At 43.8% G+C, this 16,608-nt stretch overlaps 1 protein-coding gene across 1 annotated transcript in view; it reads right to left on the reverse strand.

Annotated features, from left to right (window-relative positions):
- Window positions 1-314: 314 nt before the first annotated feature.
- The window catches only part of KRIT1 (KRIT1 ankyrin repeat containing), a 74,572-nt gene continuing 58,278 nt past the window's right edge, over window positions 315-16,608 (reverse strand). The window contains exons 13-18 of the mRNA XM_040352347.1: window positions 14,693-14,844; window positions 12,464-12,630; window positions 9,019-9,106; window positions 7,008-7,214; window positions 3,291-3,416; window positions 315-666 (exon numbers count right to left, since the gene is read on the reverse strand). Coding sequence (XP_040208281.1) covers window positions 574-666; window positions 3,291-3,416; window positions 7,008-7,214; window positions 9,019-9,106; window positions 12,464-12,630; window positions 14,693-14,844 — 833 coding nt within the window. The 3' untranslated portion in view covers window positions 315-573. The remainder of the gene's footprint in view (window positions 667-3,290; window positions 3,417-7,007; window positions 7,215-9,018; window positions 9,107-12,463; window positions 12,631-14,692; window positions 14,845-16,608) is intronic.

The raw sequence follows: 16,608 nt of genomic DNA on the forward strand, positions 1-16,608 counted from the left end.
GGATGACAGTCGAGAGAGGAGCGAGGTGGCTGGGGGGAGGGATGGATGACAGTCGAGAGAGGAGCAAGGTGGCTGGGGAGAGGGATGGATGCCAGCAGAGGGGAGCGGAGCGAGGTTGAAGTTGCTGAGGACAAATATCAGAAGGGGGAGGCATCTGAGAAGGGGTAGATGTTGGCAGAGAAGGAAAACCAATAACGTTTATAAAGTGTGAAAATTACCCAACTCGCTAAATAAAATGCTACATGGCAAAGATACCACCCCAACGTGATAAAAAGAATCATTAAAAACCACAGTAAGAAAAAACCAACAAACCATGATGAACAACAACCATATTTTATATAAAGACTATATTTAATAAATACAAGCATTCTACAGCATTTCAAGGCTCAGGCCTAGGAAAGTTTGGGAACATATAAAAAAATATATATATAAAAAAAGAAGCAGCTGGATGGGCAGTAATTGCCCCTTGGTCTGTACTGAAGGCATTGGTGGGGAGAGTCCATTGCTCTGGAGACGTTGTGTAAGCAGGCAGTACACAGGAGGAGGGTGAGAGTGGATGGCAGCCTCTTTGTGCTACCCATAGCCGTATCGTTCTGTCATGCTCTGATCTCCGGGGGGTATAAACTGCCCGCTCAGCTTCATCAACAACTTCACCACAAGGCCGGCCTGTAAGCAAAACAAGAAAATAAATAGGAATTAGGCTCTGGGTTTAAAGAAAAAAAAACAAAATTGGTTCGCGCGAAAGTTATAGTGTTTACAAAATAGGGGATAGTTTTATGGCATTTTTGAAAAAAATTTTTTACTAGTAATGGCGGCGATCAGCAATATTTATCGTGACTGCGACATTATGGCAGACACATCAGACATTTTTGACACCATTGTAATTTTTACAGCAAACAGTGCTATAAAAATGCACGGTTACTGTGAAAATTACATTGGCAATGAAGGGGTTAACCTGTAGGGGCGCTAAAGGGGTTAAGTGTTCCCTAATGTGTTTCTTACTGTAGGGGGGCGTGGTTGGGCGTGTGACATCACTGATCGTCGTTCCCTATGACAGGGAACAGACGATCAGTGACAGGCTCACTAGGAAGAGGTTTGTTTACACTTACCTCTCCCCTTTCTTCAGCTCGGTGACCCGATCGCGGGCACGGTCACAGAGAACAGGACTGACCCACGGCTGGGCTTCTTAAAAGGGGACAAACCTGTACGTCCATGTGCCCAGCCGTGCCATTCTGTCGACGTATTTAGTCATGCGGCGGTCCTTAAGTGGTTAAAGATTCATGCACTTCACTGCTGATCTTTTTTGATCCTGTTTACAATTGCTCTGTGAGCAGAATGCCAACTTTAAACTGGGACGGGGGGCACAATGCAGAAATATACATTTTTAAACTAGAAGTATCCATAAGAACAACAGTTTTGGGCGTCCCTACCCTTTCTCAAGTTCAAATGTTTAAAACACAAGAAAAGGCAGGGACGGCTGAAACTGTTGTACCTATGGTTCTTCTTCATTGTTGGCTTAAAAATTTCCATTACTGCATAGCACTCACACTGTGTGTATATATATATATATATATATATATATATATATATATATATATATATATATATATATATATATATATATATATATATATATATATATATATATATATATATATATATATATATATATATATATATATATATATATATATATATTATTCAGTTTTTCATTTGTATAGTATTGACTACATCCCAAAGATTTGATCCAGGTCTAACTGACCAGCCACACTGTTCAACTGAAAACTCAGGTGGCGAAAATTAGATCAATTGAAACACATTTAGATCTCATGCGTAAAGTGCACTTTTGGCCTCAAAGACTTTTAATTGGAAAGGGAGTCACCGCTCCAGGTGGGTCATGTGAGCAATTAGGAACTTCTCAGGAAACCAAGGTGCCGGCAATGCACTAGGCAAATGTAGGATTTTCAGAAGGGATGGACAGCCGCACTCCAAAGGAACTTCAAAAGTTGTCTTTATTTGTAAAAACAATGGACATGCATCACAGAATACAGTCAGAAAAGTGACAGCCGACGCGTTTCACACTGGTTCAGTGCTTAGTCATGGCTGAACCAGTGTGAAATGCGTCGTATGTGCCTTTTCTGACTGTATTCTGTGATGTATGTCAATTGTTTTTACAAATAAAGACAACTTTTGAAGTTCCTTTGGAGTGCGGCTGTTCATCCCTTCTGAAAATCCTACATTTGACTTTTAATTGGAGTTGCGTGAAAAAACATGTAAAACCTTTTCGTTTTTCAGGCAGTTCCATTAAAGTTTATGGGGCCAAAAATGTAATTCTGCCGCAAAGAATCTCACATCCCTTTCGAGCTTTAGGCGACACACAACAGTGCTCAGGTGTAAAACTAAAAGCCTATTCAGAATACCGTATATACTCGAGTATAAGCCAAGTTTTTCAGCACATTTTTTTGTGCTGAAAATGCCCCCCTCGGCTTATACTCGAGTCACCATTTTGCGCCTGATCTCCTGGTCTTTGGTGACCGTAGGTCCTCTGGACCCCACACATGTAGCCCAACTCTTCCTCTGCAAGTGTGCAAAGTTTGTTGTCCGGGGGACCTACGGCCAGGGAGCATCAATTTTTTAAAGTCGGACACCCCTTCCATAGACTCCCATGTTAAACGGTAATTTCTCTGGTAACTTTGGGGACCTGGTACTGACCGGTCGTAGGTCCTGTTATATCCTCTGTGTTGTGAGGGACACAAGACTCTGGTCTGGAACAATGGATGTTTATTCAGTACAGGCTGTACACTGGAACATGCATCTCAGGACATTACATATCTCTTCCTACATGTGGTCTCTCTAAGATGGCTACTATACCCCTTGACCCTTGTCATCACTGCTGGGTGGAGCCAGCCTTAAAGTGCCAGTACATGTGAAACCCTTCAGGTATAACAGGTCCCCTGGACCCGAAACTTGGCACACATGTAGCCCCAGTTCTCCTACAAGTGTGCAAAATTTGATGTCTGGGGGACCTACGGCCGGAGAGCACCGATTTTTCAAAGCCGTCTAAGTCTAGTCATGGACACAGTGAGGCATGCAGATGGACACCCTAGGCTTATACTCGAGTCAATACGTTTTCCCATTTTTTTTGTGGTAAAATTGGGTGCCTCGGCTTATATTCGGGTCGGCGTATACTCAAGTATATACGGTAATTGGATTGTTCATCCCTCTTCAGGAATAACATGACAAAATGCTTAAGGCTGAATGGCACATTTACTTGAACACCAGAGACTTACCTGTTTTGTATGTACAATGAAACTCATTTTGTTCTCCATATTATGGATGCTGTGGATTTGGAAGCAGGTGTCACCGTCACCCAACTGCCACTTGAAACCGCCAAACTTTAGACTGATCAACATAGCCTGAAATCGCAACATAAAAAGGATCTGTGAGTGGAGGGACCCTACAAGTATAGGAAAACCATATTGTCTAACTCTAACCAACACCTGATGGCTAAAACCATCCTATGTTGTAAGACTGCACTCCACATTTTACTAAATATCACTTCAACAGCTCTAAATTCTAAAAAGCTCCAGCGTGAATGAATGTACAGTGCCTAGAAAAAGTATTCATACCCCTTGAAATTTTCTACAATTTGTCATGGTACAACCAAAAACATAAATGTATTTTATTGAAATTGTATGTGATAGACCAACACAAAGTGGCACATAATTGTGATGTGGAAGGAAAATGAAAAATGGTTTTCATTTTTTTTTTACAAATAAATATGTGAAAAGTGTGGTGTGCATTTGTATAGCGCCCCCCTGAGTCAATACTTTGTAGAACCTCCTTTCACTGCAATTACAGCTGCAAGTCTTTTTGGGGATGTCTCTACCAGCTTTACACATGTAAAGAGTGACAGTTTTGCCCATTCTTATTTGCAAATTAGCTCTGTCAGATTGGATGGAGAACGTCTGGAAACAGCAAGTTTTCAAGTCTTGTCACAGATTCTCAATTGGATTTAGGTCTGGAGTTTGACTGGGCCATATTAAACACATGAATATGCTTTGATCTAAACCATTCCATTGTAGCTCTGGCTGTAGGTTTAGGGTCATTGTCCTGCTGGAAGGTGAACCTCCACCCCAGTTTCAAGTCTTTTGAAGACTCTAAGAGGTTTTCTTTTAAGATTGCCCTGTATTTGGCTTTATCCATCTTCCAATCAACTATGACCAGCTTCCCTGTCCCTGCTGAAGAAAGGCCTCCCCACAACATGATGCTGCCACCCAGGGCCGGCCTTTGGGGTGTGCGAGCTGTGCGGCCGCACAGGGCGCCATGGGCAATAGGGGCGCCGTGCGGCCATCACAGCTCGCACAATGTAAGTCGCAGTCAGTTGCTCACATGATCACATGGGACCCGATGGTACCAATGTACCAGGCGGCACTTTCAGGGGGGCGGCAAATTGCACAATGCCTTGGGGGCGAGGGGTGAAGATGGGGGGGGGCGCCACAGGATTAGCTCGCACAGGGCGCCTGAACACCTAAGGCCGGCCCTGCTGCCACCACAATGTTTCACGGTGGGGATGGTGTGTTCAGGGTGATGTGCGGTGTTTCTGCCACACATGACAAAGTTACATTTTGGTCTTATCTGACCAGATCACATTCTTCCACATGTTTGCTGTGTCCCCCCACATGTCTTCTCGCAAACTGCAAATGGGACTTCTCATGGCTTTCTTTCGCCAATGTCTTTCTTCTTGCCACTTTTCTATAAAGGGCAGATTTGTGGAGTGCACAGCCAATAGTTATCCTGTGGACAGATTCTCCCACCTGAGCTGTGGATCTCTGCAGCTCCCCCAGAGTTACCATGGACCTCTTGGCTGCTTCTCTGATGAATGATCTTCTTGCCCAGCCTGTCAGTTTAGGTGGACGGCCATGTCTTGGTAGGTTTGCAGTTGCGCCATACTCTTTCTATTTACAGATGATGAATTGAACAGAGCTCCATGAGATGTTCAAAGCTTGGGATATGTTTTTATAACCTAACCCTACTTTAAACTTCTCCACAACTTTATCCCTAATCTGTCTGGTGTGTTCCTTGGCCTTCATGATGCTTTTTGTTCACTGAGGTTCTCTAACAAACCTCTGAGGGCTTCACAGAACAGCTACAGAGATTAAATTACACACAGGTGGACTCTATTTACTAATTAGGCGACTTTTGAAGGCAATTGGTTCCACTCGATTTTAGTTAGGGGCATCAGAGTAAAGGGGGCTAAATACAAATGCACGCCACACTTTTCAGATATTTGTAAAAACAAAAAAAAAATTGAAAACCATTTATCATTTTCCTTCACTTCACAATTATGTGCCACTTTGTGTTGGCCTATCATATAAAATCCCCATAAAATGCATTTATTTACATTTTTAGTAACATGACAAAATGTGGAAAATGTCAAGGAGTAGGAATACTTTTTCAAGGCACTGTAACTTCTCTCCGTATCAACGCATACTTACTTCACACAACCATGTTCCTCAAACCACCCAGAGGTAAAATGTACTACCCAATGGCTACTGGCCATATGTATCATTTTAGGTCACAGTAATCTCATCATTTTTTATCATCATTGACATTGGGTAGAATGGATTAAACGCCATTAAGGATGAAAAAAATAGAAAGAATTATTAATGATATAAAGTGATCTGAGTTACATCTTTAACTACTTGTCGACCAGCCGCCGTATAACAGTTATACGGCGGCAGGTCGGCTCCCCTGCGCGAGAGCCCGTAGCTTTACGTCGGCTCTCTAACAGGGCCACTAGGGGCGCGTGCCCTCCGCTCGTCCCCGACTCCCGTGCGGGTGCCTGGCGGGCGCGATCGCCGCCGGGCACCCGCAATTGCTCGTTACAGAGCGAGGACCGGGAGCTGTGTGTGTAAACATACAGCTCCTGGTCCTGTCAGGGGAGAAATGCCTGACCGTCTGTTCATACAATGTATGAACAGCGATCAGTGATTTCCCCTAGTAAGGCCACCCCCCCTACAGCTAGAACACACCCAGGGAACATACTTAACCCCTTCCCCGCCCCCTAGTGTTAACCCCTTCCCTGCCAGTAGCATTTTTATAGTAGTCCAATGCATTTTTATAGCACTGATCACTATAAAAATGCCAATGGTTCCAAAAATGTGTCAAAAGTGTCCGCCATAATGTCGCAGTACCGAAAAAAAAAAAATAAAAAAATCGTCGCCATTACTAGTAAAAAAAAATATATTAATAAAAATGCCATAAAACTATCCCCTATTTTGTAAACGCTATAACTTTTGCGCAAACCAATCAATAAACGTTTATTGCGATTTTTTTTTACGAAAAATATGTAGAAGAATATGCATCGGCCTAAACTGAGGAAAAAAAAAATGTTATTTTTTATATATTTTTGGGGGATATTTATTATAGCAAAAAGTTAAAAATATTTATTTTTTTCAAAATTGTTGCTCTATTTTTATTTATAGCGCAAAAACTAAAAACCGCAGAGGTAATCAAATACCACCAAAAGAAAGCTCTATTTGTGTGAAAAAAAAGGACACCAATTTTGTTTGGGAGCCACGTCGCACGATCGCGCAATTGTCAGTTAAAGCGACGCAGTGCCGAATCGCAAAACATGCTCTGGTCTTTGACCAGCAATATGGTCTGGGGATTAAGTGGTTAGAGACTACAATGTCTAATCATATCCTTAATGGCTTTGGTGGCCCGTTGGGCTAAATCAACAACTGGCATCTTATGTCTCCTAGAGATTCCAACCACAAGCTGCAGTACTTTGTCTCTGCCGCTCCAACAAGGACAAATAGTGACAATGTTCCTCCCTTGTGGCCTGGGCATGGCAATTAGTTCTGCAGTATGCATAGTCTGTGGCCACTGTACTGTCCACAGCAGAACAGAATATTCTGTTGGGGATATCGGACCACGGACTACATCAATATTAACCTTTTCCATTTACTGTACTCAGCCACAACTTTCAAATGCCCAGGTACCTTGGTCTCCAGGTTGAGGAGGTGCAGCCCATTGACGTTAATGCTGACGTAGACTCGGATGACCTTGTTGCTGCTGGAAGTAGCCTTGGTGAATATCTGACCAGTGAAAAAGGCCGCTCCATACGTGGAAATATCCCAGCAGTTCTGGAGGAACATGCGCTGTAGGTGGTGCATCTCTTTGCTCACCCCCTCACTTGTACTCAGATTCTGTAAAGGAAATAAGTCACTATATCATTACCATTCAAATGTACACCAGCCAAATATAGCCAATTATTTGGGCATACCTGGCCATCCAGCCTATACTGTATGGTGGCGGTGGGGCGGGGGAGGGTATGTGAACACCCCACCAAACTACTGAGTTTTGGAGTTTCCAGTGAAGGGTGCTGTTAAATGCTACACCATACAAAGGTTTTAGATAATGGTGTCCTTCCAACCTTGACAAGATTTATGGAAAAGCCATTTTTCTGCTCTAGTAGGACTGTGCGCAAAGCCAGCTCCAGTAAAGTGGTTGTAAAAGCTGGACATTTTTTTTTACCTTGATGCATTCCCTTTATTAAGGTAAAAAATGTCTCTCTATTTGTATCGCCCCCTCACCCTCTTATACTTTCCCCAAGTCTTTTCCCCATTGAGTGCTGTGCTCATCAGAGCGGCTTTCTCCTCTCATTCGGCTTACAATGGCAGCAGAGAGAGTCATTGGCTCCTGGTGCTGTCAATCAAATTTTGTGAGGGGGGTGGGTTGCAGAGACATGCTGTTGAGGTCTATGGACGCAGGCAGCGTGGTTAGGATTGCACCCCCATAGGAGAGAGGAGAAAGAACCGTTTGGTCCAATTCAGGCAGCTTTGTGGACATTTCCCCCACTGGGCTTTTACAAACAACTTGGTGTTTTATTGAAAGAAGAAATGACATACAGAATATATAAAAGTACATCTCGTGCAGGTGAGACAAGGAAAATACAGGAGTCAATGCATACAGTGAACATTGGAAGTACAGTGCAATTATCATCCCAAAGGCACCGTGCAGCCATGAGCACACAGAGACAAAGGAAAGCAAGGGGACCAGTCAGATACATAGTCATGGTTCACATTTGGGCCAGGGGGGCGGGTCAGCAAGCTCAATCGGGCAGGGCATTGCAGGTAGCAGCATTCTCCACCCAGTCATTCCACACCTTGTCATATTTGGCCGGGCATCCTCTAGGAGCATAGATTTCTTTCTTATACGGTAACACAGAATTAACCGCAACTATCCACTCCTGGATAGACGGGGGCGTGGTTCGAAGCCATTTACGAGCTATCAATAATCTCGCCGCAAACAGCGACTCCTGGAGGAATATTTTGTGGTATTTGTCCGAGTCTGGGAACACCCCCAGCAAACATTGCTTGGGGCACAGCGTCAGGGGAGACCCCATCTCGTCATGAATACATTTCACAATCTGTGACCAGTAGCCCTGTATCACCGGGCAAGCCCACATAAGGTGGAAAAAGGTGCTGGAGGTGCCATCGCATCTGGGGCACAATGGGTTGTACCCCGGCTTCCCCACTGGGCTTTTAAGTTGCCCTTTTCTCTGTGCCATCTCCCATCCTCCTCCTCCTGGCTGTATACCAGCGCTCCAGTTATGGTCCTTCTAATGATAGGGCCCCATAGGAAGTGGCTTCCTATGGAGTACACCAAGAAAAGGAGGAGCCAGGAGCACAGTCGGAGGACCCCAGAAGAGGAGAATTGGGATGGCTATGTGCAAAACCATTGCACAGAGCAGGCAAATATAATTTTATGTATATATATATATATATATATATATATATATTTTTTTTTTTTTTTTTTTTTTTTTTTAACAATACAAAAACGTATTTGATTCCATAGTGCTTTGATTGGACCTCTGCACCCTCCAGGTTTATAATAATTAGCAGGTAGACCATTACTGCCAAACAGTCACTGGTGCTGGGGGACTTATTGGTGGAGACATGGAATACAGAACAGAGACCTCCAAGGACTGTACCCCAGAACCTGGCTCACCTTGTACTCGTGGAGAATGCGACTTGTCCAGTGCGGAGCTTTACTCTTCAGCTTCGTGTTCGGTACAATAGACTTCAAAGTCTCTTCACTGGACAGCAAGAAGAAAAAGAGAACATTGAATTAGAGACTCCCCTGGCTTTATTTAAAACTGAACTCCAGGCAGATATAAAAAAAAAAAAAAAAAAAAAAAAATTAAATGCAGCTCTGTATTAAAACAAAACTAAAATGTATATACCCAAATTTGACTTGGTAGCAGCCTCTCACAATTTCCTATACAGCAGAGCTCAAACCATAAGAGAGAGAAGCAGCACAAGGAGCCAATCAGGTGTGCTGTAGTACTCATGACCTAACTAGGGAGCATACTGATAAGAGAGAGCAGAGTGACAGAAAGAGGAGTTCATCAGTTTACTGCTTCTCTTTTTACTGTCCAGTCACAGACTGGGGCTGGAGAAGAGACCTGCAAGTAATAATGAATTGCAAAATATAATAATAAAAAAAAAAAATCAGGTCTCCTGCCCTGCCAAACAGTCCCTGTGCTGTGTGGGGAGCTGTGTAAATGTCAAGACTGGTTGGACAAATAAATCCTTTGCTCTCTTATGCCTTGCACACAGGATTGCGATTCCCGAAGAGAAAAGTGCGTCGCGAATTCTGATCGTGTGTATGCTCCATCGTACATTTTTTCTTTCACAATTCCGGCCAAGAAAAGATTGAGAGCAGGATCTCAATTTTCAGGACAGGAGAAATTCCTGTTGCAAATCGCGCTCCTCTGTATGCAATTATAACGCGCAAAAATGCACATCCTCAGATTCAAGCAGAAGAGCCGAACTGCCTATTGAACTTCATTGATCTCGGCTCGTTGTACGTCCTGTACGTATGTCACTGCGTTCCCGACGTTCGGAATTTCAGCCAAGATTAGTGTAACCGTGTGTATGCAAGACAAATTTCAGCCGTTTTCCTGCTGAAAAAAAACAAACTTGGTTTTCTTGCCAGAAATCGCGATCGTGTGTACGAGGCATAATATGCATTATCTGTGTATTTAGCGGTTTGCCTGGAGTTTTGCTTCAATTCAAAGGAGAAGTTCAGCTTTCATAACACGTTCTACACTGCATACGGGTGTAGGGCCGAAACAACTAATCGATTAATCGACAACTAATCGATTATGAAATTAATCGATTACAATTTTCATAATCGATTAATCGGCCAGTAACATAATGGGGTTAAAAAAAAACTAAAATTAGCCCTTTATAGTACAAAAAAGCAAAATCGCTACTGTAAATATTACTTTCACTGTCCCACAGTAAAAAAATGAACCCCTTACAGTAGCGATTATTTGCTCTTTTTGTACTTATTTTAGTTTTTTTAACCCCATTATGTTACTAAATATCTCAGGCCTGGGTTCACACCTCTGATTTTTGGTACTTTAAGCAGAAACACACTACAGTTCATTTACATGTTTTCCTATGGGACATGTTCACATCCATGATTTTTTTTTCAGCTGCTGCGTATTTGGAAAGGACGGGGACTTTTTAATGCAAAACGGTGCTATTTTTTTTTTTTTGGTTCAATATACTTCAATGGAGAAGCTGCAGGATGTGTTTTTGCTGCAATTTGTGTTTTGTAATCTGCCCAACAACAAATTGGCCCCAAAAAAATTTGATTTTTTTTTTTTTTTTAGGCTATTATCCGATTAATCGAAACAATAATCGGCCAACTAATCGATTATGAAAATAATCGTTAGTTGCAGCCCTATACGGGTGTAACATGTAAGTAAATGAGCAGCCCCCACACTCGCTGTCACAAGTAAAAATAAAATGCGAATGGGAGAACTACAACTAGCATCAGACTTTGCGACTGACAACTTGTAGTTATTGATGAACTAATGGGGCACTAATGAGCCCTCTAGGTAGTTCACTGAATCTTCCTGTACAAGGTACAGGCAGACAGTCTACAGGAGATTGCACCCATAATCTGCTGATCTCTGGTGCATTGCTTTACGGGCTCCTAAAAAAAGAAAAAAAAGAAAAAAGAAAAGCACATTTTACCTGAATAAATATGTGTATTTATTTTATTTTTTTTTAAAAAGAAGGTGAACTCATCCTTTAAAGGCGTGTGCTTTTACTGTAAGTGCAGTAACCAATCAAAAACTGTGTTGCTGTAGTCAGACCAGCAAGTTTGACAAATTTAGAAGGTGCAGACTCCATGGCTGTGATTCTAATTCTTTCTTCACTATTTACTGGAGCAAGCATTCTGGTAGTGAAGCAAGGACTTTGTATTCTGAAAATGCCAACTGCCTGGCTGTTAGGCCAACCACCTTGGCTTCAATAATTAAATGACCTCAAAGTATGTTGATCAGGTCTAATCTGATTTTCCTGATCTGCGAGAGACAGAGGTATCTCTGGATCAGAGATGTTTGTTATTGGCTACTACACCTTGTCCTATCAAACATCGGCCATTGTCCAGCAGCTGCCAGGGGTCCAGCACAGACTATGTAACCCTCCAACCAGTAGTGTATTTAGGTTTTGTGCTGCCCTAGGCCTGACTAAACTCGTGCACCCCAATTTAAATATGAGTCACCCCTTTCTGTTTAAGACCCATCCTAAAATTTTGGAGTAGGGACACTAGTTCTTAGGGCCTGGGGGGGGGGGGGAGCAATGAATTCCCTTAATTTGCAGAGATTTACTCTCACTTCCTGTTTGGCTATGGGGCAGGAAGTGAAGGGAAATCTCTGCAATGGGACAGGGATGGTAAGAAATAAACTGACAGGGGCTATAACCCTCCCTTACTCTAGCCAAAATGAAAAAAAAAAAATGTTGCCTATAGTTCTACTTTAAGCCCAAATTTCTGATAATTTCATGGAGAGGACTAAGAAGATATAACCATGCCAATGGTGCAGCAGAAAACATAGCACAGTGAGGGAGGTTTGTAGTCCAGGATGATAGGACAGTCAAAATTAGAAGCAGCTTGCGTTACACCTATGCCGCGTACACACGATCGGTCCATCCGATGAAAACAGTCTGATGGACCGTTTTCATCGGTTAACCCATGAAGCTGACTGATGGTCAGTCGTGCCTACACACCATCGTTTAAAAAAACGATCGTGTCAGAACGCGGTGACGTAAAACACAACGACGTGCTGAAAAAAACGAAGTTCAATGGTTCCAAGCATGCGTCGACTTGATTCTGAGCATGCGTGGATTTTAAAATTTAAAACAAGATGGCTTTTTTTTAACCTATGGCTAAATAACCGATGGGGCCCACACACGATCGGTTTGGTCCGATGAAAACGGTCCATCAGACTGTTCTCATCGGTTTGACCGATCGTGTGTACGCGGCATAACAGTGTAGCACAAGCAGGCGGGGACTCTTTTCGTGCTGCCCCAGGCCTGGGCTTTGTTGGCCTAGGCCAGGATACAGCGTTGCCTCCAACACCCCTGACATCACTTACTTGAGGAACCCTTGCTTGTGCTTCTTGCTTTCATAGTTCCCGTATACGATCTGAAGAAGCAGGCTGGCCAGGGTGATGAGTTTCACATCTGGAGACGGATAAAAACCTTTCAGCAGGTTGTACCGAGCCTCATCGAACAGAATCAGAATGGACAAGGGGTCTTCAATCTGGGATAAAGCACAGACACAGAGTTAACTGCAAGATGCTCATGAAATTCTCCTCTGTAACAATATGACTATATAAAACACTGCACCCCTTGGGTCCCTACAGGAGTAGATTCAGCCATGGTGCTACAGTGGGGGGGGGAGCCTCTAAGTGTAGCAATATGGTTACATTTAATGAAGGTACAACATTTAGCAACATATTGCTACACTTAGAGGCGCCTCTCTTCTCTTTTATACCCTGTAAAAAAAGTGCTTTGATATATAAGTGCTTTGGATTACAAGCATGTTTCTGGAACGAATTATGCCGTAAACCAAGGTTTTACTGTATCCAGAAAAAGGCATTTAAAAAAAGTTATAAAAATGATTTGCATTGTAATACGTGAAATAAGTATTTGATCCCCTATCAATCAGCAAGATTTCTGGCTCCCAGTTGTCTTCTATACAGGCAACAAGCTGAGATTAGGAGCACTCTCTTAAGCCCTGGTTCACATTGATGACATTTGGCATATCAAATCAGTGGCAATTGCCGACAATGGTAGCGTCTGAAGAGTCAAAGGGCCAGATTCCCAGAGACTTACGACGGCGTATCTCCAGATAGGCCGTCGTAAGTCCGTTTGGGCGCCGTCGTATCTATGCGCCTGATTCTTAGAATCAGTTACGCATAGATTTCCCCAAGATCCGACCGGCGTAAGTCTCTTACACCGTCGTATCTTAGGCTGCATATTTACGCTGGCCGCTAGGTGGCGCTTCCGTCGATTTCAGCGAGGAATATGTAAATTAGGTAGATACGCTGATTACAAACGTACGTCCGCCCGGCGCATTTTTTTACGTTGTTTACGTTAGGCTTTTTTCAGCGTAAAGTTACCCCTGGGTCTATGAGGCGCAGCCAATATTAAGTATGGCCGTCGTTCCCGCAACGAAATTTGAATTTTTTACGTTGTTTGCGCAAGTAGTTCGCGAATAGGGCTGGACGCAATTTACATTCACGTCGAAAGCATGACGATTTGCCGACGTCATTTGGAGCATGCACACTGGGATATGTCCACGGACGGCCCATGCGCCGTTCGTTAAAAACGTCAAAACCGTGGGGTCACTACTATTTTACATAGTACATGCCCCCAACCAGCCTATTTTGAATTAGGCGGGCTTACGCCGGCCCAGTTACACTGCGCCGTCGTAAGTTTAAGCGCAAGTTCTATGTGAATACACAACTTGCTGCTCAAACTTACTGTGGCGTAGTGTATGTGAGATACGCTACACCCGCCTAAAGATAGGCGAGTCTACCTGAATCTGGCCCAAAGAGTCTCGCAGAGTTTTAATGAATTACCTTAAACTGCGTAGAGGGTTCTTTACTGTAAGAGCAGTTAGTATGTGGAACTCATTTGCACGAGCAAATGCACACTATTGCACAGGCGATGGTTTCAGCGGGGAGCATCGATATTTAAAGCAGAGTTTCAGCATTTTACCGCTTATTAAAAGTCAGCAGCTACAAAAAGTGTAGCTGCTGGCTTTTATTAAACAGACACTTACCTGCTCCACTCCGCTCCTCTTCACTGGCGCCTCCATTCACAGTGTGGGAACCCGGCCGTGACAGTTTTTGGCTTCACGGCCAGGCACTCACTGCGCATGCGCGAGTCGCGCTGCGCTCTAGGAGTGGAGGAGCCGCCTAGGGGCAGAGGAGGAGTTGCCTAGGCGGTCCCTGGGTGGAAGTAGGAACTGGGACAGGAAGTCCCACTCCTACTGAAGCCCCCACTCCCCCCCCCCAAAAAAAATTACATGCGAAATGTGGCATGTAAGGGGGCGAGGAGTGCTTAAAGCAGAAGTTCCACTTTTGGGTGGAACTACGCTTTAAAAAAACTATTAGATGTACTTTTTTCAACTTCGCCTACTATTAAACCATGTAATGATCATGAGAACGGTGAGGAATCAGCCCAGAACTACAAAGCAGAATCTTGTCAATGGTCTCAAGGCAGTTGGAACCGTGAGCAGAGAGGTGGTGACTGTTAGTCACAGCTCTCTGTTCTGCCCCCCCCCCCCCACTCTCACTGGGTGTTATTGCCTTTACCTTTTTCTCCACGTCCAGCGGTAACTTCACGTCCCTGCGTAGGAAGAGCTGCGGAGTCTCCCTCTGGGGGTCCAGGATGGTGAGCTCATTAACAATCTCTGCCCAGTCCCTGATGTGTTGCAGAGGTTTGTGGAATGGCTTTAGCTGCAGGCCTGAAAGAATTTAAAGTAAAAAAAATAAAAAAAAATAAACTTTGGTAAACTCAGGAAACACAATCACAATGCAATTTCAGAGTGACTTTGTGAAAACGTGATAATGCTGGTCATAGACAGGACAGATAACGCATGTCATCTGGAATGGCTCTTCTTCAGCTATGAGTAAGACCATACCAGATGAAACGTGTTAGATCTTCTGTTCTTTAGATCTTCAGGTTACATTCAAACTTTGACAGAGAGACCGACAATGTGCTGACTCTCTTTCTTAATGTGGATGACAGTCTGGCTAACATGAGCCTTAGTGCGCACCAATGTCCCTTGTTGATAATATATTGAAGTTGGGTGCGGGGGTGGAGGAAGTTGGGTGCGGGGGTGGAGGAAGTTGGGTGCGGGGGTGGAGGAAGTTGGGTGCGGGGGTGGAGGAAGTTGGGTGCGGGGGTGGAGGAAGTTGGGTGCGGGGGTGGAGGAAGTTGGGTGCGGGGGTGGAGGAAGTTGGGTGCGGGGGTGGAGGAAGTTGGGTGCGGGGGTGGAGGAAGTTGGGTGCGGGGGTGGAGGAAGTTGGGTGCGGGGGTGGAGGAAGTTGGGTGCGGGGGTGGAGGAAGTTGGGTGTTCGCATTTTCTGATGAACTGAAAACTAAGACTCTGAATGAGGAAGGAATCTTCTTTAGACACACATTTGACCCAATGTCTTCACTGCCAGAACCCATAAATTACAATTTCTATGCTGCACTGCATTCATGATATCACCAGAGATAAAATGCTAGATGCAGGCAGTCCATGCACAAGTTTAACTTATCCCTGCCAAGCCACCTATCATATCCATTGATAAAGCAACAAACAAAATAAAATATTTTGACCAATATGCTATTTTAACCACTTAAGACCCGGACCAAAATGCAGCTAAAGGACCTTGCCCCTTTTTGCGATTCGGCACTGCGTCGCTTTAACCGACAATTGCGTGGTCGTGCGACATGGCTCCCAAACAAAATTGGCGTCCTTTTCCCCCCACAAATAGAGCTTTCTTTTGGTGGTATTTGATCACCTCTGCGGTTTTTATTTTTTGCGCTATAAACAAAAATAGAGCGACAATTTTGAAAAAAATGCAATATTTTTTACTTTTTGCTATAATAATTATCCCCAAAAAATATATAAAACATAATTTTTTTTCCTCAGTTTAGGCCGATACGTATTCTTCTACCTATTTTTGGTAAAAAAAAAAAAATCCCAATAAGCGATTATCGGATGGTTTGAGCAAAATTTATAGCGTTTACAAAATAGGGGATAGTTTTATTGCATTTTTATAGAAAAACATTTTTTTACTACTAATGGCAGTGATCAGCGATTTTTTTTCGTGACTGCGACATTATGGCGGACACTTCGGACAATTTTGACACATTTTTGGGACCATTGTCATTTTCACAGCAAAAAAATGCATTAAAAAATGTATTGTTTATGGTGAAAATGACAATTGCAGTTTGGGAGTTAACCACAGGGGGCGCTGTAGGGGTTATGTGTGACCTGAAGTGTGTTTACAACTGTAGGGGGTTGTGGCTGTAGGTGTGACGTCATCGATTGTGTCCCCCTATAAAAGGGATCACACGATCAATGACGGAGCCACAGTGAAGAACGGGGAAGCGGTGTTTACACACAGCTGTCCCCGTTCTTCAGCTCCGGAGACCGATCGCGGGACTCCAGCGGCGATCGGGTCCGCGGGTCCCGCAGCTTCGGACCGGGTCGTGGGCGCGCCTGTGACCCACGGCT

The sequence above is a fragment of the Rana temporaria genome, chromosome 5, assembly GCF_905171775.1.
Source record: "Rana temporaria chromosome 5, aRanTem1.1, whole genome shotgun sequence".
Lineage (NCBI taxonomy): Eukaryota > Metazoa > Chordata > Amphibia > Anura > Ranidae > Rana > Rana temporaria.